Consider the following 23,426-nt stretch of genomic DNA (forward strand, 5'->3'; position numbering starts at 1 on the left):
TTTAAAAAAAAAACGCTGAAAATATAATACATGATGGTTTATTTATTTTCAGTTGCAATCTAGAAATTATTGAACAAAAAAACGAAAAAAAAACAACAACTAAACCAATATTATACTGACATCGGAGTTTGCAGTATCTCTCAGATACAATTTACTATGAAATATCACACACCTTTACATAACACGTGTCGAACCAAAACTGACCGCATAAACAGTGTGGAATATCACTCATAATATATGCATGCACAGCTACTCATGACCTCCAAGCTATACACTGAATATGTGTAAGAATATTTATATTAAACAATTTGTTTGCATCTATCAGATCAGCCGTGATAAATTATTCCACTCATTCACTGCTCTGGGAACAAAATCTAGCTCTTACCCCTTTCTTGGCTGCAAATAAATTTAACTTCCATGAATGCCCCCGTGTTCTCTTCCCACCTTCCATATAAAGAAAAATTTCATCAACTGAAATCCTATAACACCCATTCAAAAGTTTATAGATATCTATCATATCTCCTGTTAACCAGAGTCTGCAATCCACATACTCGCAATCTATCCTCATAATCTAAATTCCATAATCCAGACATAATCAACTCTTTTTTGCACCCTATCCACAGCTTCTTTATCCCCTTGGAACCCAGGAGACCAAATATGTAAAAATATGTAAAAAAAAAATTTTTAATTTTCATTGTTGCCTTATTTCATCATCATCATCATCATCAAATTCCTGACATGTACCCTCAAGAGGTGTACAGGATATGATAGTACTACATGAAAAAATTACATCACCACTAACTTCCAATCTACATTTTCCTCCAATCTGTTACCTGTCAAGACTCCAACATTATCAGATCTTATATTTCTGTCTTCTAAGGCACTTTTTACTGTATTATCCCACCTATATCTTGGTCTTCCTCTGGGTATTTTTCTTGCCAACCTGGCAGAGAACACTTTTTTTTGCTAATCTTTCCTCTTCCGTTCTGTTTAAGTGACCATACCACCTGAGATTAGCTCTGCTAACACATTCCTGGATGCTAACAATGTCAATTTCTTTCCTAATATCCTCGTTTTTAATATAATATTGCCATTGATGCCATCTGCTCATGCCTCTAATCTTTCTCAGGACTCTCATATCTGCAGTCTCTAGTGCTTGGTCAAGTATTTTATTTCTAATGCAGCTTCCAGATCCATAATCTTATATAGTCTTATATACAGCTAATTTAGTGTTTTGAATAATTTCTCTTATTCAGTTGACTTCCTACCATACCAGCTTTGTTGATTCTGTTGCCTATCTCCATGTTTAATTTATCATCTTACCATTTTCTTACTAATTTATCATTTATGACCGTGGATGTCCAAAATTAAGATCGAAAGATCAACTTCATCTGCAGAGCAGGAACAGGACATAAAAAGCCTATACTATATTGCACAGGTGATGACGAATTTAACATCTTCACTAAAAATCATGCCTAAGAAGCAGAAAGATTTTACTTGTTCTATAGGTTCTCCATTCACAATGCAGTTGACATTTTCAATGATTCTGCCTATTTTCGTTGTCTTTTTCTTGCTGACCTTCAACACCATACCTATTACAACAATTATTCAATTTAGTCAAGGAATCTTGCAGACTTGTACTGAATTTGTTTAGAAGTATAACATCATCTCCATAAAGTAAAGAGCTGAGATTAACATTTTCAATTTTGATATCAGGTGTAGTACCACTTTTCTTCATAATGTGATCAATATAGATAATGAATAATAGAGGTGATAATGTACATCCTTGTCTGATACCAGATTTAACATCAAACCATTTTCCTATACTTCCTTCAATTCTAACTTACTGACTTACAACTCAAATAAAGACTGAGTATTGCTTGATATAATGCCCCAGTGACACCATATAACTGTAGCATTTTTAATAGCTTTTCTCTTGGCATCTTGTCATATGCCTTTTCCAGATCTACAAAATTTAAATACAGATATTTGTTATATTCCCATGATTTCTCAACTATTTGTTGTAAAGTGAAAATCTAATCCTGACAGCCTTTTTTTGGTCTGAATCCAGCTTGTTCTTCACCAAGCTTCCTTTCCACAATCCTTCTCAACCTTTTCTCAAGTATACTTGCATAAGTCTTACCCGGAACACTCAGTAGAGAAATACCTCTGTAATTCTCACATTCAGTTTTATTTCCCTATATGGGGTACTATGAGAGCTCTACTCCAATCATCTGGTATTAGGCAGTCTGTTCAGACCTTCTGAACTATGCTGTGCAGCCACTGTAAGACTTTATACCTCCATACTCGAGCATTTCTAGTTGAATATCATCTACTCCCACTGCATTCCCACATTTCAGGCTTTTGATGGCTTTTTTTAATTCAAGTATGGATATGTATTCCTGATTGCATGCCTGTTGAGTTTTTTTAAATCACTGTGCTGTCACTGCTTGTTTCATTTAGCAATTTTTCAAAGTAATTACTCCATACATCAAATATATCTTTTTCTCCAGTTTTCAGGTCACCTTTATCATCTCTAATTCCTTTTACAGCACTCTTTCCTCCATTTCTGAGCTAATTCAACAACCTCCAGAATGTCTTGTCACCTTCTTGATATTTATTTTCTATGTTTTGATCAAAGTCTTCTCATGACTTTTGTTTAGCTTTCTTACATTTGTCTCTGTATTCTCTAAGAGCACAATCCGACTTATTTGCCAGGAACTTTCAATGTGCTTTCTTCTTTTCCTTCACTGCCTCTTTAACTTCATGTGTCCACCAAGGAGTTCTAATTTTTCTATCTTCACACACAACCTCACCACATGCCTCTCTGACTGAATCAATCAATGTTTTCTTCAGGGTTTGTCAGTGAATATCCAAAGTTTGGTTCCTGTTCTCAAACTTTCATTTTTTCTTGAATAATGTTTGTGTATTTTAATTTGCAGTTCACATCTCAGAGTTGCTCAACTTTTATTCGCTTTAAAACTTTCTTACACGTTCTTCTTTTCAATATGAAATTCAATTTTATCCTGTTCAAGACTAAATGGTGATCACTTCCAATTTCAAATCCTCTGTACGCTCTAGTGTACTGCACCAATGAGAAAACATCACTATCAACAATAACATAGTCAATGAGTCCTTTCTTATTCGTTGCCTATTCTCTACTCATAAAAATGTGAATTTATTCACATTTTTATGTTGGAACATAGTATTAGTAACAACCAGTCCACGTCCTGAGCAGAAATCCAACAGGTATTTGGCATTATTATTATTATTAGCTTTGATCTTTTCTCCAAATTTTTCCAAAATATTTTTGTATGTCTGACAATCATTTCCTACTCTGCTATTTAGATCTCCAACAAGGACCAACTTCTCCTTTTTCATTGGGTCAGTTGCTTTCTCAAAAGCATCAAAAAATTCCTCCACTTCTACCTTAGTAGAACCTTCTGTGGGACCATAGGAACAAATAAGTCTCATTGTCCAGTTCCCCATTCTCGTATTTGCCCACATTACTCTACTTGATTCTGCCTGCCATTCAAGAAGATTAGCCTCATATTTAGGTGTTGAATACTATGGCTACTCCTTTTCCTTGATTGTCATTGCCTGAATATAACATTTTGTATTTATTGCTCAGAAAGATTTCACTAGTTTGTCTTTTTTGTTCCAATCACCCCTATTATGTCAATCTTGCACTTATCCAATTCCTCAGCTAGCTTCATTTCTTTGCCAATTCAGGCTTCTTATGCTGATAGTACCGATCTTTAACTCTGGTGATGTTGAGTTGGGGTTTGTTTTCAGATTTGTTCCAGTAGCTGACTTTTCGCTGTTCGCCCTGATTCCCTGGTGAAAACAACAGGGGCCTTGTTTAACCGGGCAACGCCCCAGGAGGCATGAAATTTTGTCATGTTGTACCATCATTTTTTTATTTTGGTTTAACCAATAAGAATACAATTTGGTTGGCTAAATCCCAAATTGCCATCCCATCCTCATTCGTTCAGTATTGAAGTAGATACCTAACAGGGTACATCACGAGAAGGCGAGGATTAGACATTAGATTAGAAGCTCTGTTCAGTTCTCTGCATTCCTTTAAAGGCTATGTGGAGGTCTCCTCTCAGTTTTACAGCTTTGACCCTTAAGTACTCCTGTTGCCTCACTTTTAATTCAATAACAATTTCAATAATTGTTGCCGCCCTGGTTGGCAAAGTGGTTAGCATATCCGCTCTCCAGCCAAAAGGCTCAGGTTCGAATCCTGCCATGGGCATGGATGTTTGCGATTGTCTATGGAAATACTAGTGATGGACAGTAGATGGCATTGGTGTAGTTGCAGTTGGTGGATTTGAGTGGGGGAGACAGAGTTGTAGAGTAGGTGCTCTCCCTTGATGAGTCTTTGGACTCCCTGGAGGTGTCATGTAATAATAATAATGTTTTTTTGGAAACCACTGTGATTAAAACTCTCTATGAGCTTCTGAAAATGTAAGTTTTTTTGCTTAACGATGTCTCTGATAATCTAAAACCCCAAATTTCCAGATGCCCCCCCCCCCAAGATATATGAATTGTCCAAAATTTATAAACCAAATTCTGCACAATGACCCCAATACTTTTGATATAGTGATATATAATATCAACATATCTATCCCCCCTCTCAAGTAAAAAAAACTCAACTCACTATCAATAAATCTTGTTTAAAAACCTTATGCTCAACAGTACCATAGTGGCTTTGACATTTGCTTTTTATTCACTAACATTCCACTTAATGAAATACCAAACTTCAGTCAGGCCTCATTTCCTCTATTATTTTAGCCATATTTTAGTTCACTGTGAATTCTGGCTATTCAATTTGCAAGGGAAAATATATGCAAAACAGATGATACTGCTGTGGGCTCTCCAATTTCACTCTTGCAATCTATCTAATGTGACCTGTGAGACTAATGCTACATAAAGAACTGTCCATCTAGCTATCATATGTAGATATGGATCTGGTACATGAAACATTGATTTAGTTCATGTATCAGAGCCATTGCTTTATGGCAAGTCTTTATAGATTTGATTATAAAGTGAATCAAAGGTAACAAGAAATTATATTCTTATTTTACAATCTTAATGCATCTTTTAAACCACCTATAAAATTAAAAAACATTCAACTCCTCCAAGGATCCCCTCCATGCATCCTGGGATATACTGAATCCATTTCACCTGTAGCTTACCTTATGTTCATGAAACTGGACATACAATTCCAAATCCATAAAAAAAGAACACAAATAACACATTAAATTTAGCAATTTTGGTAAAGCACGCCTCTCAGATTATGCTTTCAACATCCTATGCTAATCTAATTGGAAAGGTACCTGTTCCTTGTTATACGAAAACCAGGTATGAATGCAAATTCAAGGAAGCTTCTGAAATTCTGATCAACCATCCTAATCTAAACATTAATGGTGGCATAAAAATCCAAGTATTTGAATGGCACACATTCAGTCCACATAAGTTCTTTCAAGTTCTCTAGCAAACCCTTACTTTAGGACTCTAAGCAATAATTTCAGCCCTTATTGGCCACCGTCTATACTGTTTTTGTTCTAATTTATCTGTGAGTAATTATGTAAAAGCACACTGCTCTCTAGCTTAATATATCTCTTAATAATTTGTAACCAAACAGATAACAGAAGTCTAAATAAGATTTTTTTCCCACAAGAGGTCATGCCAGTAGTATTAACAGTTGACCAAATTACTGTGACTTTAGCATACTATGTGGAACATAATAATTATTATTATTATTATTACATGACACTTCCAAGGAGTCCAAAGACTCATCGAGGGAAAGTACCCACTCCACCACTCAATCCACCAACTACAGCGAACCACAACTACCATCATCTACACCACATGCCCACCACCACTAATATTTTCACAGACAATCACAAACATTCATGCCTACGGTGGGATTTGAACTAGCAGTCTTTTGGCTGGAGAGTGGACACGCTAACTACTCAGCCAACCAGGCCGATGTAGTTTTGTTTCTTTGTACATATGTGTATATTCCAGATAATGACCTTGATATGAAGGTCGAAATGTCGGGTGATTAGTTTGGTTTATATTAAACTGAAGTTTAACTACAACATGGTCGTAGTTTCCATAATTTTTAATAATAAATATTCTTTGCTTATTATTCTTTATTGGATAGAGACCTTTATCCAAGAAATAGGCTACTTCTATGTAGATGCTGTTAACTTCACATCAAATTGCCTAATACACATTATACCTATCTCTTTCAGATAGGTATGATGCTATGCTGTATTCACACTTGCATAACAGAGTAAAACAATAATAAAATTTCATGTTAAGTGAAATTTACTTTGTAACCAAGCAAAAACTTATTCAAACTATTGCTAATTCTAGTGTATTTAGTGTATAATATGGTAATATTTTGCTAATATAAAATTTGCTAATTGTATATATGAAATCTTTTCTTTCATAGTTGCACAGTGATCAGCATTATAATAAATTACAGAGACAACTACCGTTTTATAGTAATAACTTCAATTTAATATAAACCAAAATAATCACGTGACAATTTGGCTTTCATATCAAGGTCATCATATGGATACAGACACAAGTTAAGTTACAATATACATAGATTGCTGAAGTCACTAATTCGCAAATATTTATAAGGCTTACACATGAAGAAAAATATTGAATTTTATTTAAAAACTCCAATATATTTCATCCAGTGTAACATGGACATTATTAGGGAGAAAGACCAGTAACTACATTCAAAACATGAATCATAAGTGATGAGGTATATGCTTACTAGCTTAGGTCTCAGTCAAAGCTGAGTTGAAAGGATTCCACTATTATAGTTCAAAGGAACAAAATAAAAAATAAATAAAAATTATATATAATTAATAGTAATCACTTCCAAAAACTAGGATGTTGGTATATAATCAGAATAGTTAATGTTTAGACGATTTCATAGCATTTCACATGTTTCCTTGAAACATGTGAAATCCTATGAAAAGGCAATCAAATTTGAACCTGCTGGAACTAAGAATGTTTGTCTGGTTCCAAAGAACTATGTGCCTAGTGTCTTAGCATGAGAAGCAAGGCTAGACTTGTTGGATTCCAAAAATGCAATAGTCTTGATGTTCTTGGATTCTAATCAAAGCACAGCATCTAGTCTGTCCAAAATTAACAAAGATGACATGAACAAGGTGCTTGATAGACACCTGCTAAGGAGAGAGGTAGCAATGTATTCTTTGTAGATGGTAAGAAAGAACACAGTTTCCAAGTTGGTTTGAAGGAAGTGTATAGATTGAATTTGTGAAGAATCTGTGTTAGTTGTTTGGAGGTTCCTTTAAGGTAGGGTATTGAAATTCTTTTCACACTGGACTGCAGTCTGGTAGAAAGATGATAATCATCAATAATTATTTGAATGATAGTTTTGTTGTATCCATTACACATCACATTGCTTTTAATTTTATTCATCTAACAAAAGGGAATCAGAAGAACAGATGTACAACATCTGTCTTTTCCATCAACATAGGTATCATTAAACACATTTAATGATATCTATCCTCTGTGATGAATGACGGTGCGAGGACAAGTGATATATCTGCCAATAAAAGGTTGGTTATGATAAACTGAAAATAAAACATGACCTGTAGGATTTCAAATTATGAAAGTATCAAAAAAGAGCAGACAACTGTTGGATTCATGTTCAATTGTATACTTAATAGGGGAGTACAAAGAGTTGATTTTTCCCAGAAACTGAAATAATTCTGACTCTGAGTGGGACAAAACTGCAAAGATATTATTATTATTATTTCGTGACACCTCCAAGGAGTCCAACACTTCCACTCATCTCCATCATCTGCACCAATACCATCTACTGACAACTACCACTAGTATTTTTTTTGTCTGTAAATTGTTCTGAAGGCCAATTTGTCTGTATGCGGGATGAAAAACCCTGCTACCTTCGTATGAGATCAGCTAACTCACCTTCAATTGAAAAAACCCATATAAAGGTTCCTCCCATCACTACAAGAATTGAATTAAGGCGTTTTCCAATCGAAGGGCGCAATATACTGTCATTCCTCCAATCGAGCTACGGAGGTGCTATATCATCAACAAAATCGCAACTCGCATCAGCAAAATCCTACTCTTGCAAGTGAAAATAGTGTGAAAGAGTTAATTTTCTAGATGCTCCATAAAATGATCAGCTAATGCTGGTGAGATACAGGAGAACACTTGCAAGAGTAGGCAAGCAAGGAAGAACGAGGCCTGGAAAGGAGGAATAAACTACTTTTGTGATCTTGGAAAAAGTTTTTATACTACTCTATAAAGACCAAGGAGGAACTGTTAAATTAATACTGAAAGACAGTATAATGTATGGAGCCTTAGCAGATTAGGGAGAATGTTATGTGCTTAATGAAAAGCATGTGGTAGTGTTACATGGATTATAGTTCACAAGTTGATGTGTTACTGCTAGAGATTAATTGATTCATTTGATGAAGGTAAGTCAATTTGTTTAATATAACCATAACATTATCTTTGTGTTATAATGATATCCTGATGAGCTTTTAATGACTTAACAGCTATTTGTTCTGTTCTGGTAAGATTGCTACATGTTGCTTCAGTATTATTCAAAATGTTAAAAGTTTCTAACAAGTTTCTTAGCAATATGTTTATAAATATTAGCTATAGCAAATATGCCATCAATAAAATTCTTCACAAAACTACACCTATTCCATACATTAAAGGGTCATCAGATAAAATAAAGAGAATGCTACACCATTACAATCTTAATGCCACTTTTAAATCACCTACAAAATTAAAAAACATATTCAACTACTGCAAGGATTCCCCCCCCCCAGCCCACCCTGAAGTATGCCAAATCCAATGCTCCTGAAACTTAACACATATTGGTGAAACTGGATGCAAAATTCCAATCTGTAACCCTAACCCTACACCAAAATTGATTGGCAAGGTACTTGTTACTTCTTCTTTCTTATTCGTCAGATGACGGGTTGAGTCCCCTATGTGCAAATCTTTGCTATCTAGTTTTATCTCTGATTATTTCTGTCATCTCTCTGAAGCTCGATAATTGTGACCTTTCCTTCAAAGACTGTAGCTAAGTTCTTTTTTTGATCTACCTCTTGATTGTCTTCCTCCAATGATTCCGCTGTTCAAGACTATATTTGGTAATCTTTGAAAGGACATTCTCTGGAAGTATTCAAACCATCTTAATTGCTGTTTAAGAATTATAGATATGATATCTTCACTATAGTTTAATTCATATTTGACTTGCTCATTTTATTTATTTTTCTTAAGCATTTCATTTTGAAGGCTCTGATTTTCTGTATTTCTTTCTGATTGAGTGTCCAAGTCTCAGCTCCATATGTTGCTGTAGATATAATAATGGTTTCATAGAGTTTTAGCCTTGAGGCTTTTTTGAAAGGCTGTTATTTTTCCATATGTTTAATTTATTCATATTAGACAATCCTTTGTTAAGCCTGTATTTTACTGTTTCTGTGTTGTTGAGGTTGTCAGTAATGAAACTGCCAAGATATGTAAATTGCTTTACTTGTTCTTTACTTTAATTGATTGGAAAGGTACCTGTTAGTACTACTACTTTCTTATCTGTCAGATAATGGGTTGTGTCTCCTATGTGCAAATCTTTGCCATCTGGTTCTATCTCTGGTCATTTCTATCATCTCTCTGAAGCTCGATAATTCAAACTGATTGGAAGGTACCTGTTACTTACATAATACAAAAACCTGGCATAAATGCAAATTTAAAGAAGCCTATGAAATTTTGATCAACCATCCTATAATCTAAACCTAACAAACAAATAATGGTGGCCTGAAAATCTGAAAAATATGGATGGCATACATTCAGCACATAACTTCTGCTTCACGTTCTCTAGCAAACCCTCACTCTAGAAACTTCAGGACACTAAGCAATAATATCAGCTCTTACTGCATATATTGGCCACCAACAATACTATTTGTTCTAATTTATCTGCAAGTAATCCCCAGCCTAACAGATAACAGAACAGTAGCATTGCTGTAGTTTTTTTTCTTTTTTTTCCACAAGCGGTCAGACCAAGCATTAACAGTTGACCAAATGAGTGCAACTTTAGCATTCGTTTGGGAATGTAAAGATATTAGAGGGAACGTAATCAAGCATGTGTCTGACCACCCTTGGGGTAAATGAGTATGTGTACAGAAATGATTATGCAATACTGAATGCAGTTACACAGGTTTCAGATTTGAGTGGATTGATAATGACATTACACAAGGGTAATTGTAGGTCCAAGGGGATGTTGAAATGCATGTACATGAATGATGCCAGAAATATCAGAAATAAGTGAGGGAGGTTTTTGACATTGGTCAACTCAACTTGGGCAAAAATTATAGGCATCAGTGAGACCTGGTTGACAGAAAATGATATAGTTAAAAGGCTAGAGTGTAAAGGATATTATATTTTCATGGAAGATAGAGGGATTAGAACAGGAGATCGGGTATTGAGGATGATAGCTGAAGAACTATAACCAACAAAATTATAAATTAAAGAGAATTTTAGTTCTGGGGAGATGTTTCATTTAAGACTGTCTGGTGTGAGATAGAAGTGAATAAGACAAAATATACTGCTGGCTGCTACTATAGATCACAGGTGGTCCACAAGAAGATGTAGATGCCATTTATCAGCAGATTAGCAGAATGAGTGTGCCAAACAATTATTATTGCAGACTTCAACTATGACATAGATTGGAGAGAGAGGAAAGGGGGCATGGCAAGATGGAAGTGGATTTATACACTTGCTAAGGGAATAACATGTTATAGAGGGGACCAGGAGTTTGAGAGTGCCGGATCTGGTAGCAGCATCAGAAGATATATCCATAACCAAGGTGGACACTCTGCCTTCAATCGGAGAGAGTGATCATGCAATCTTGTTCTGGGAAGTTCTTAAAAATGTAGAATTCTCTGTCAAGAAAGGGTGTATGTTGAACTATAAAGCTGGTAATTATGACAGACTTAGGAAGCATCATGGAGCAATGCCTTGAGAAGCTGCGAGGAAAAGATCAGTCATGTGTGAGAATTGGTCAGGGACTGTTTGAGAGAAACAGTATATCAGAATGCACACCCGTAGTCAGGAGCATAAACCAATTGGGTTTAAGTAGATGAGTAGGAATATAAAGCAAGAGCTGGGGAAAAAAAAAAAAACATTGTGGAGGAAATATAAAGATAAAGGTGATCAGTATACTCATAAGCAGTACAAAGTGAAAACAAGAAGGATGGCTAGTATGGTAAGAAAGGCCAAATCAGATTATGAAAGAAAATTAGCTAAGTAGGCCAAAGTATATCCAAAAGAGTTTTTTCATTATGTAGCAAGTAAGAGGGACAATTGCTATTGTAGGATGACCTTAATCAATGCTGATGGTAGGAAGGTGACAGAAGCAAAGAAATTGCTGAGTGATCATTTTGCAAGGGTGTATCATCCAAGTGGAGATTTTGCAGTTGATAGACAGAGGATGCATGTCAGAATTGAGGTAGATGAACAGGTGTGTTCAGTATATGGAAAAATATCAACGTGAATACCACAGTGGGACTGGATGGCATGTCAGCCTATGTACTATGTGAATGTGCAAGAGACTTGGCATTGCCTCTGATAAAGTTGTTCAATCTAAGCATCAGCTCTGAATGGTTCCAAAGGAGTGAAAAATGGATAAGATAGTTCCATTACATAAAGGTGGCTCCAAGACAGAAGTAGCAAACTACAGACCAATTAATATATCAAGAATGGTTGTTTAAATATTGGAAAAGTAGGTTAAAAATAAAATCCAACAATGTGTGGATAAGAATACAATAATTTATAGTGGGCAGCAGAGCCTTGTCAAGGATAGGTCCTGTCTTCCTAATTTATTCACATTTTATAATAAATATGACAGTGAAATTGCATAAAGTAAATGGCTACATCATGATACTGCTGGACTTTGCAAAGACATTTGACAAAATACACATGGAAAACTATTACAAAAGTTGGAGCAAATGGAAATGATATGAAGCTTGTAGCATGGATGGGGGGGGGGGAGTGCTGACAGACACCAGAGTGTAGTATATAGTGGAGTGGAATAAAGAAGAATGAGGGTGAAAAGGGGAGTACTTTGGGGTTCTGTACGCTTTAATTTGCATATCAATGATATACAAAAAGATTTAAGTGGAGACATTCAATTGTTTGCTGATGATGCAAAACTGGGATGGGCAAGAGTTGATAAAGGTGATAATCTTGCAGCATGATTTAAACAAATTGGCATTATGGGCAAAGAATAATGATTGTCAATTTAATGTTGCAAAATGTAAGGTTATGCACTCGAGTTGAAAAGGTTATATGTGTATCACACTGATGATACTAGATTGCAGGAAATTAATGAGACTAGGAACTTGGGAACGATGGGAGACAGAGAGTTGAAGTTCAGAGAGATCGCAAAAGTTGGTAAAATAGCTCAAAGGATTACTTGGATGTTGAAAAACATGCTAACAACTAAAGACAGTATTATCCCTCTTTATAAGGCTATGATTTTTGACCACTTTGCACAGATTTGAGGTGGTAGAGAGGATTCAGAGATGAGTGACCAAGCTGGTGAAAGGTTTGTGGACTGCTCCTTATGATAATAGGTTGAAGGTGTGTGGGTTGCAAAGTTTGATTAATAGGTAGAAAAGTTTCACAACCATATATTAATACTGGTCACAAATAGCTTAAATAGAGTTTTTCTTTGGATTGTCTTGATAATATTCTAGACGTCAGTTGTAAAATCATAAAATAGTCACAACTGGCCTTCACAATTCTCTCCTTTATCTCTTGAAGCATATCATCGTGGTTGTTAATGTTGACTCCTAGACAATTAAAATTATCCACTCGACCAAAGATGCTATTATCAACAACCAAGTTGGAATAGTCTTGAGTCCTTGAAATGCACATATATTTAGTCTTTTCCTGGTTTACAACATGACTCATACACTTACTTGCCTTGATTAAATTAGATGTGGTTTGTGTAACATCCTGACGAGAGTCTTAAAGGATAACAATGTCATCGGCATAAGTCAACAGGATGTTGTACCTAATCATTTCCATCCTCCTCTGTCACCTTTTTATAGTACATAAATAAGTTGGTAAAACATGACAAACTCATGCAGACAATCGCAGAGAATATCTGTTCTGTATCCTGTAACACACTTCTGTGTTCTAACTCTCACTAATCTCTCCAATGCCTTAACCACAATTCCAGATATACAGATTAGCCTATAATTTGTAGTCTTAGCCTTATCATCAGCACCTTTGTGAAGTGGAACAATTTTAATCTCCTTTGGACTTAGGTTGTAGCAAATAGAAATAACTATTTCTAAAGCTCCTGACAGTTTCCTACCATGTTGGAAGTTTTTCCACTTGGTTATACTATAAATTAAAGATGCTAAGAAATTATATTCTTGGTTTAATCCTTTATTCAAGTGTAAGCAAACAAAGTTTGCACCTGAAGTATTTTCAGGAAAGGGCAACTTGTATATAGAAGCTAATGACTTCACATCACTTGCCTTAGTATCCCATAATACAAAGCACATATCCTTATGGACATGTATAATGCTATGCATTATGGAAAGGGGGGGGGGTCCTCTACCAAGCCTGTTTTCATGCCAAAGCACGAGCAGCCCCTTCTGATTCTGTCATAATCACTTGCCTTAGAGTTCCATGTATATCCCTTGAATAACTTCTTATTCAATGTTTTCACTTGTTTCCACCTTTCAAATTAAATCTGCATGATTACACTCTCTAGCTGTAGGCAAAATAGCTGCCTCATTTATTTACAGATTCTCAGATACTAATACTAGATTCAGTATTCTTGCACAATGAATCATTTCACCTCATGCTGCTTAAGATAGTTATCCCTTAGTGTTAACTATAAATTCTCTTTCTTAGGTCTTACATACTTTCTCCTCTTTCCAATCTATCTCCCCAATGCTGAAATTCTCCATAATGACAGAAGCATGCAATTATGTACTTTGTCCTGTAATGTACATAGAGTACATATAATGTACTATATGTTACAACCTGTTTTGTGAGTCACATAAAAAAATGGGTCATTTACAGTAGTTGATTTTAATTCCTCTGCAATCATTACCAATAACTTTCCTCTCCCCCCACCCTAATCCTTTATGTCTTCTTGAAATACACTGTACTACCCATCACATTCCATTCCTCTAAGGATATCCTCCTGTGTTAGCCAAGTGTCACTAATGCCAATAATTTTTGATCCCCTAAAATTACATTTATTCCTGATGCTTCTGGCATTAGTGAACATATGATAAACACATCATGCTGATGCATAAATTTGCCTGGTTCAAATAAGTGCTTGACTTGATTCATCATCCAAATTTCTTATCCTATTGCTGAAGTCATTGCTCTTCTTGTCAGACAAACTAGTCTCACATTCTTGAGGGTCATCCTTTTCATTCTCTCTCTCTCTGTCATAGTAATCTTGATCTCTCATTTTGGTGCATGTGTCCAAGCTTTCATACAGCCTCTCATATCAAGTTTCCCCTTATTCACTCTTTCAGTGAACAACTTCTCCAAGAATCTAACACCAAATCCATTCAACTATAATTCATTCTGAAAATGCAAATCCTCTCCCATCAAAAATGCTCTGTACATCAACCTCTGCACCTTGTTTCTCCTTGCAAAATGCTCGCACTGAATCATTAGCAGTTACAGCTCTCTGTAACTCACTACTTACACACTGGCAACATGCTCGCAATCTTTTGCTCTTCCTTTTCACCTCATTCAGCAAAAATTCCCTCAACTATACTGATCGCCTTTCAAATCATTTGTTCTTTTGCAGAATGCAGTCTCCAAACAGTAGTTGCTGCAATGATGCTGGTCCCTCCAGAGTATTTTTGGAGAGATAGGTGTCCAAATGACAAGGAGTATCCAGGAGGATGGGATATGTAAAATAGTGGGAAAGAGCAAAAATTATTTATGAAATAAACATGCAAGTAGCATCACATGTAACACAATTTTAATGTTTAATAATTACAAATAATAATTTTATCATCAGATCAACAGTTCTTGAAAATATTTATTTATTTTTATTTTTTTGGCTGTAATAATGCTATATTCAATAACAAAAAAAAGACCCTAAACAGTACTCACATAATTCCATTAGAAGTAATTTCTTCAGTGCAAAAGTAATAGATGGTAATTGCACAACGAACATCAGAGTCAAAAGTAAACTCAATATTATATGTTGTATTGGAAACTGTTTCATCTCCTGATGGTCTTTCATGCTCTTCTGAAGCTCTAAAGGAATAACACAAAACAAGCATTATTTAAAAGTTAAGAACTGCATGTTATGAATGAATATATAAGGAAAATCATATCACAATGGGATCATATTAATCTATAGTTCTGAGAAGACATTAGTGTAATGGCATGCATGAGTAGGTTGTTAAGTAAAATTATAACTGCAAGGTTAGAGAAAATCATTGCCTTTTGTGTGTCAGATGAACAGACTGGCTTTACTGCTGGAAAACCTAGTATTGATCTAGTCTTGATAATGATAATATTTTCATCAAGACAGATTACAGGAAAAAGGATTGTCAAAGGGCAGGAAACGCACTTGATTTTTGTAGACGTTGAAAAGGCATATGATTCAGTTCACATGGACACTCTGTGGTTCAATGAGAAAGATAAATGTCAGTGAGTCAATCATCAGTTTGATTAAGAGAATATATAGAAGGTGCAGAGCAGCTGTTAAGTGTGGGGGACTGGTATCAGCTGAGTTTGTAACATCTAAAGGTCTGAGACAAGGATGTAGAATGTCACCAACCCTATTTAAGATTTACGTTGATGTAGTGCTGTCACATCAGAATGTTTCATGTAGAGCTATGGGAATTGAGATTGGAAACAGTATGGTTCATTCATGATTGTTTGCTAATGATCAAGTGATAACTGTGCAAGATCAGGATGACACTGACTTTATAATAAGGAAACTGGTTGATGTTTACAGTATGGGAGGTCTAAAAGTAAATTTTGAGAAGACAAAATAGTTGGTAGTTGGTGGAGAAGGCAGGGATTTGGATTTTCTAGTTGGTAAAGTCAAGGCAATAGATGATTTCAGATACCTAAGATTTATTATTCATAAGTCAGGAACATATGGGAAAGATGTTGAACATCATATCAACCAAGCCATTAATGCAATTAAACAACTGAATGGCGTGTTATGGAGTTGAGACATTTGGCAAGAAACACCAAGAAGATGATACATCAAATGATAGTAGAGTGTGTTGTATGGGGGAAGAAAGATGGACATTGAATGCTATGCAGAAGAGTTATATAAGAGCTGTAGAGATGAATGACTTACAATGAAGCGTGTGTATATCTTGCCTTTAAAGAGTGCAGGATACCTTCCTTCGGGGTGCTTAAGGGTCAAAGCTGTATAACTGAGAGGAGACCTCCACATAGCCTTTAAAGGAATGTGGAGAACCGACCAGGGCTTCTGATCAAATGTCTAATCCTCACCGTCTCATGGTGCACCCTGTTCGGTATCTACTTGGATACTGAACGAACGAGGATGGGCTGGCAATTTGGGATTTAGCCGACCAAATTGTATTCTTATTGGTTAAACCAAAATAAAAAATGATGGAACAACATGACAAAATTTCATGCCGGTTGGGGCGTTGCCCAGTTAAACAAGCTCCCAGTTGTTTTCGCCAGGGAACCACGGTGAACAGCGAAAAGTCAGCTACTGGAACAAATCTGAAAACAAACCCCAACTCAACATCACCAGAGTTAAAGATCGGTACTATCAACGTAAGAAGCCTGAATGGCAAAGAAATGGAGCTAGCTGAGGAATTAGATAAGTACCAGATCAACATAATAGGGGTGACTGAAACAAAAAAGACCAAAACTGGTGAGATCTTTCTGAGCAATAAATACAAAATGTTATATTCAGGCAATGAAAATCAAGGAAAAGAAGGAGTAGCCATAGTATTCAACACAAAATACGAGGCTAATCTTCTTGAATGGCAATCAGTCTCAAGTAGAGTAATATGGGCAAATATGAGAATGGGGAACTGGACAATGAGACTTATTTGTGCCTATGGTCCCACAGAAGGGTCTACTAAGGTAGAAGTGGAGGAATTTTTTGAAGCTTTAGAAAAAGCAACTGACACAATGAAGAATGAAAAGTTGGTCCTTGTTGAGGATCTAAATAGCAGAGTAGGAAATGATTGTCAGACATACAAAAATATTTTGGGAAAATTTGGAGAAAAGAGCAAAGCTAATAATAATGGCAAATATCTGTTGGATTTCTGCTCAGGACATGGACTGGTTATTACGAACACCATGTTCCAACATAAAAATGTGCACAAATTCACATGGAGAGAAGAGGCTAGGAATAAGAAAAGTCTCGTTGACTATGTTATTGTTGATAGTCATGTTTTCTCCCTGGTGCAGGACACCAGTGTAGAGAGGATTTGAAATCAGAAGTGATCACTATTTAGTCTTGAGCAAGATAAAATTGAATTTCATATTGAAAAGAAAAACATGTAAGAAAATTTTAAAGCGAATAAAAATTGAGCAGCTCTCAGATGTGAACTGTAGACTAAAATACACAAAGATTATTGAAGAAAAAATGAAAGAGTTTGAGAACAGGAATCAAACCTTGGAGATTCAGTGGCAAACTCTGAAGAAAACATTGATTGATTCTGCCAGCGAGGCATGTGGTGAGGTTGTCTGTAAGGATAAAAAAATCAGAACTCCCTGGTGGACACAGGAAGTTAAAGAGGCAGTAAAGGAAAAGAAGAAAGCATATCAAAAGTTCCTGTCAAATAAGTCAGCTTGTGCTCTTAGAGAACAGAAACAAATGCAAGAATGCTAAACACTGTGTAAAACTAGCTAAACAAAAGTCATGGGAGGACTTTGGCAAGAATATAGAAAATAAATATCAAGAAGGTGGCAAAATATTCTGGAGGTTGTTGAAAAGCTTAGGAATGGAGGAAAGAGTGCTGTAAAAAGAGTTAGAGATGATAAATGTGACATGAAAATGGGAGAAAAAGATATCCTTGAAGTATGGAGTAATTTATTTGAAAAACCGCTAAATGAAACAAGCAGTGATGACAGCACAGTGGTAAAAAACACTGACCAGGCATGCAGTCAGGAATACATATCCATACTTGAAGTAGAAAAAGCCATCAAAGGCTTGAAATGTGGAAAGGCAGCAGGAGTAGATGATATTTGACCAGAAATGCTGAAGTATGGTGGTATAAGAGTCTTACAGTGGCCACTGCATAGTTCAGAAAGCCTGGACAGAGGGAGGAATTCCCGATAATTGGAGTAGAGCTCTCATAGTACCTATATATAAAAAGGGAAATAAAACTGCATGTGAGAATTACAGAGGTATTTCCCTACTGAGTGTTCCTGGCAAGATCTATGCAAGTATACTTGAGAAACGGTTGAGAAGAATTGTGGAAGAAAAGCTTGGTGAAGAACAAGCTAGATTCAGGTCAAATAGAGGCTGTCAGGATCAGATCTTCACTTCACGACAAATAGTCGAGAAAGCATGGGGAATATAACAAAGATCTGTATTTAAGTTTTGTCGATTTGGAAAAGGCATATGACAAGGTGCCAAGAGAGAAGCTATTCAATACGCTTCAGTTATATGATGTCAATGGGGCATTATATCAAGCAATACTTAGTCTTTATTTGAGTTGTAAGTCAGCAGTTAGAATTGAAGGAAGTACAGGAAGATGGTTTAATGTTAAATCTGGTGTGAGACAAGGATGTACATTATCCCCTCTGTTATTCATTATCTATATGGATCACATTATGAAGGAAAGTGGTATTAAACATGATATCAAAATTGGAGATGTTAATGTCAGCTCTTTGCTTTATGCAGATGATGTTATACTTCTAAATAAATCTGCTCCAAGTCTGCAAGACTCTCTGACTAAATTGAATAGCTGTTGTAATAGATATGGTATGAAGGTCAGCAATAAAAAGACAAAGACAATGAAAATAGGCAGAATCATTGAAAATGTCAACTGTGTTGTGAATGGAGAACCTGTGGAACAAGTAAAACATTTCAGCTATTTAGGCACGATTTTTACTGAAGATGATAAATTCAATATAGAAATAGACAACAGAATCAGCAAAGCTGGTATGGTGGGAAGTCAATTGAATAAATTCATATGGAATAAGAGAGAAATTAGTTGGAACACTAAATTAGCTGTATACAAGACAGTGTTCAAACCAGTTTTAACTTATGGATCTGAGAGCTGGGTCAGAAGTAAAATACTTGACCAAAGACTAGAGACCACAGATATGAGAGTCCTGAGAAAGATTATAGGCGTGAACAGATGGGATCAATGGCAATATCATATTAAAAATGAGGATATTAGGAAAGAACTTGACATTGTCAGCATCCAGGAATGCGTTAGCAGAGCTAATCTCAGGTGGTATGGTCACTTAAACAGAACGGGTGAGGAAAGATTAGCAAAACAAGTGTTCTCTGCCAGGTTAGCAGCAAAACGACCCAGAGGAAGACCAAGATATAGGTGGATTGATACGGTACAAAGTGCCTTAGACGATAGAAATATAAGATCTGATAATGTTGGAGTCTTGACAAGTAACAGACTGATTTGGAGGAAAATTGTAGATAGGAAATTAATAATGATGTAATTTTTTTCATTTAGTACTATCATATCCTGTACACCCCTTGAGGGTACATGGCAGGAATTTGATGATGATGACGTGACCTTCATGGAGAGATCGAATTTGCAAGAAAATGTGATGGGCCGGCTGGAATGTCAATCTTTTCAGTGATATGGACATGCTCAATGGATGATGCAGGAGAGATGGCCCAAGCAAGTGATGAATTGGTCACCACTAGGAAGACAGAAGAGAGGATGGCTTTGACTTACATAGAGAGGAGGAGTTGTAGAGTCAATGCAAGTTAGAAGGATTGTAAGAAGATTCCTGGAATGACTGTTCATGGTGGAGAAGGGAATTACAAGGCAACTGCTGAACAGTGGAAACACTTTTAAAAGTAAAGTAAGTGGTAATATTTAAGGATGTGTATGCAGAGCTAATCTAAGATAATCACTTAACATAATAGAGAAGAAAGAATGGGAAAACAAGTGTCTGAAGCAAAAATGGTAGGAAAAAATATAGAGATCTGACAAATAAGACCAATTTGGCTGAAAAGCTTTGATACAAAACTAGTTCAAAACTATAAAATGATGACCTATGACCTAGCAATCTTTATAGAGGTATTATATAGTATTTGCATAATTCAAAATGAATTTATTTCTTACTTTATGAAACGCAGGGATTCTTTCCTGATATTTATAAGGCTTCTCAATGTTCTAGTTGGTTCATTTGGTTGAGGAGCTGGATATGGAAACTAAAATTAAATCATTTGCATAATTAGGATTAAATAGAAAATAAAATTTTTCATTTTACTCACTAATATATTTAAGTAATAATTTTTTCAATAGAATGCACTTTGTTTTATGAAATAGCTGCTTTGCTATTATATTATTATTATAAAAATGTGTAAATGCAATTCTGTATTCATTATCATAATTTGAATGTAAACATTGATTTACTTACTACCATACCAAATAATCTATATACTGATATCAACATATGACATGCCTTATCACTTAAACTCTTCTTTGTGAGTTAAGTGAGATATGTCACAAAAACGACTGAGAAACATTTTTGTTTGGTTGTTGAACAAAAAACAAGACTACATTCTCTTCAATCAAATGTTCACACTGTGTCATTTCTTATCACCTTCCCTATCTTAATATTTCATCCTCCCTTAATACTTCTTAATTTTCACCAACAATGTTGGTAGTAAAACTAAGATGTATAAGGTATCAGGAGCCAGTTACTCCTGACAATGAATTCAATGAACAGACTCAAATTTTGAACAGATGGGTCAACTGGTTGCACAAACATTATTATTAGCAAAATAAAGTTTACTGTTACAGTACAGCTGAAGAAGAAATGAAAAATTTATAAGCAACTTACAGCAGAAATTTAGAACATGCATAACAGAAAAACAGAAGTTCACTATTGCACATATTCTACACATAGTGAGGGAGGAAAGAGAGCTGACATCAAGCACTATTTTAACTGCACTAATGACTGCCTCTTTTGAAAAGAGTATATTGAATATTATGACTTTTATATTTTGTTGAAGAGAAATGTACATCTGTAAAGATAAACTGCAACAATTAGAGGAATATATAAAGGCATTCAGCTGAAGGGAAAAAAAAAATGTTTAAATTAAAAATGTTATCTCCCACCCTTGTAATTTAATAATTTAATAAATACACTTTTGTTGTTGTTTATGAATATAGTTTGTGTTAGAAATATCAAATAATATATGTATAAACAAGGTAATTATAATAAGCAGGAACAAAGTCATTGTTCCTACAGTTGTGTAATTATTTATATTTTAAAAACATTGTTTTAAAGTAAAAAAATTAATGTCTTTTTTAGTACTTGTTAGTCTTCAGTTTTAATGACTAGCAACATTTATCACTTACAGGTGTTGGTCTTCCTCCTAAAAAATTAAGATCCATATTCTCTCCAAACAAATATGCCTCGGGCTGAGTTGTTTCAAACCTTTCACCACCCATAATGAAATGACTTGCAAAGTAGTTTCCTAAACATACACAAAAAAAGATGTCAACTGTGTTACTTTGTCAAATAAGAACTGAACCATGACCATCAAACACTATAATTAAATGTAAAAGATATAAGCATACATAATAAGATATATATTCACACTTAAGTTCAAAAGGCAGGCTGAAAAGTAATAGCTTTTTTTTCTTTTTTTTTTTGACATTGGGAGATACATTTTATATCCCAATGTTGAAAAAAGATTGGGAAAATGCATGATCTTGATTTTTGAACTAGATTTTGATGGCTTTTAAGCCATGTGCACACAAATAACTCTATAGACAAACATTATCAATTTTCTCATAATTATCCTTATGTTCAAGTGGTGCCCAGGATTATGACAGCATTATAGAATTATGTTTATTACTAATCTCTTGTCAAGAATTTTTCTCCAAATTAGTTTATTACTTGACAGCACTCCAATATTGATGCATGTTTGCATCATGTTTGGTTGAACAGTGGGAAGGAGTGATGACAAGGGGCCATCCCTGGAAGTTACGAAAGGAAACTGTGAGAAAGAGGATGAGGAGTGGTTTCTTTGCATGGAGGATGATTGAACCATGGAATACATTGCCTGATGGAGTGGTGGGAGCGAGAACGGTCAATGTGTTTAAGGAGTGGTATGATAGACTTTGTGTTTCCTAGGAGGGACCTCCCTCGATGAGTCTTGATAGACTTTTGTTTCTTAGAAAGGACCTCCCGCGATGAGTCTTTTGACTCCATGGAGGCCTGAATAATAATAATAATAATAATAATAATGTTGAATTTTCTGAAATGAAAACAGTTTGCTAACTAAATTAAATATTTACATGATGACATTTTGCCAGCATAAATTAGCATTATCAAAGGCACTTCTTCACTGAGTGCATCTTTGATAATGCTAATGTAATGATAATATAGAGTTATTTTTATTCTGGTTGTACTTAGTGTTTATTCTACAAACTTCAACATGAATCACTACAACAGCTACAGAAATTTGAATATAGACATAGCAATCCAACATTGTCAATATCTTTTATTCTCTGTCTTCTAGGAAACTTTTAACTGCATCAGTTTACTTAAATATTGGTCTTTCTCTGGAACTTTTTCCTGCAATCTTGGCTTCAATCAGCAAGTTTCGCTAATCTTTACTTTCACATTCTGTTTAAGTGTTTAGATTAGTCTGCTTACTTTGCGCTAGCAGAACTAAGTGTTTAAATTAACTCATCTTGAGCATTCCTGAATATTACGTCATGTTTCTTCTGTTCACTCCTTAAGTTTTTCTCATAACTCACATTCATGGTCTCTAGTCTTTCATCAATGGTTTTATTTCTAACCCAATTCACAGATCCTAAAATTGATTTAGACACTGTCTCCTATACTACAGATAAAGTGTCTTGGTTAATTTCTTTCTTATTCCACATAAATGTATTCAGCTAGTTCTCAAACATACCAACTTTGGTTAATCTAATGTTTATTTCTATATTTAATTTGAAAAGCTTCACTAAAAATTATGATTAAATAGATGAAATATTTTTCTTGTTCCATAAATTCTCCACTGAGAGTGCCACTGAAGTTTTCCATGTTTCTGCATATTTTCACACTTTTGGTCTCTATTGCTAATTTTCATACAAATTTCTTATAGCTGTTATCAAATTTAGTTAAAGAATCCTGGTGATTTGTACCAGAAAATGTAATCCATATAAATA

The 23,426-nt window shown here is 35.1% G+C and overlaps 1 protein-coding gene across 1 annotated transcript in view; it reads right to left on the minus strand.

Annotated features, from left to right (window-relative positions):
- The window catches only part of Mrgn1 (Mahogunin ring finger 1), a 122,493-nt gene that overhangs the window by 91,508 nt on the left and 7,559 nt on the right, over positions 1-23,426 (minus strand). The window contains exons 2-4 of the mRNA XM_090413751.1: positions 21,603-21,721; positions 20,358-20,446; positions 15,196-15,342 (exon numbers count right to left, since the gene is read on the minus strand). Of these exons, the coding sequence (XP_090269877.1) occupies positions 15,196-15,342; positions 20,358-20,446; positions 21,603-21,721 (355 nt within the window). The remainder of the gene's footprint in view (positions 1-15,195; positions 15,343-20,357; positions 20,447-21,602; positions 21,722-23,426) is intronic.

This window comes from Typopeltis vanoorti, chromosome 24 (genome assembly GCF_054136105.1).
Source record: "Typopeltis vanoorti isolate ZY-2024b chromosome 24, IOZ_Tvanoo_1.0, whole genome shotgun sequence".
NCBI lineage: Eukaryota > Metazoa > Arthropoda > Arachnida > Uropygi > Thelyphonidae > Typopeltis > Typopeltis vanoorti.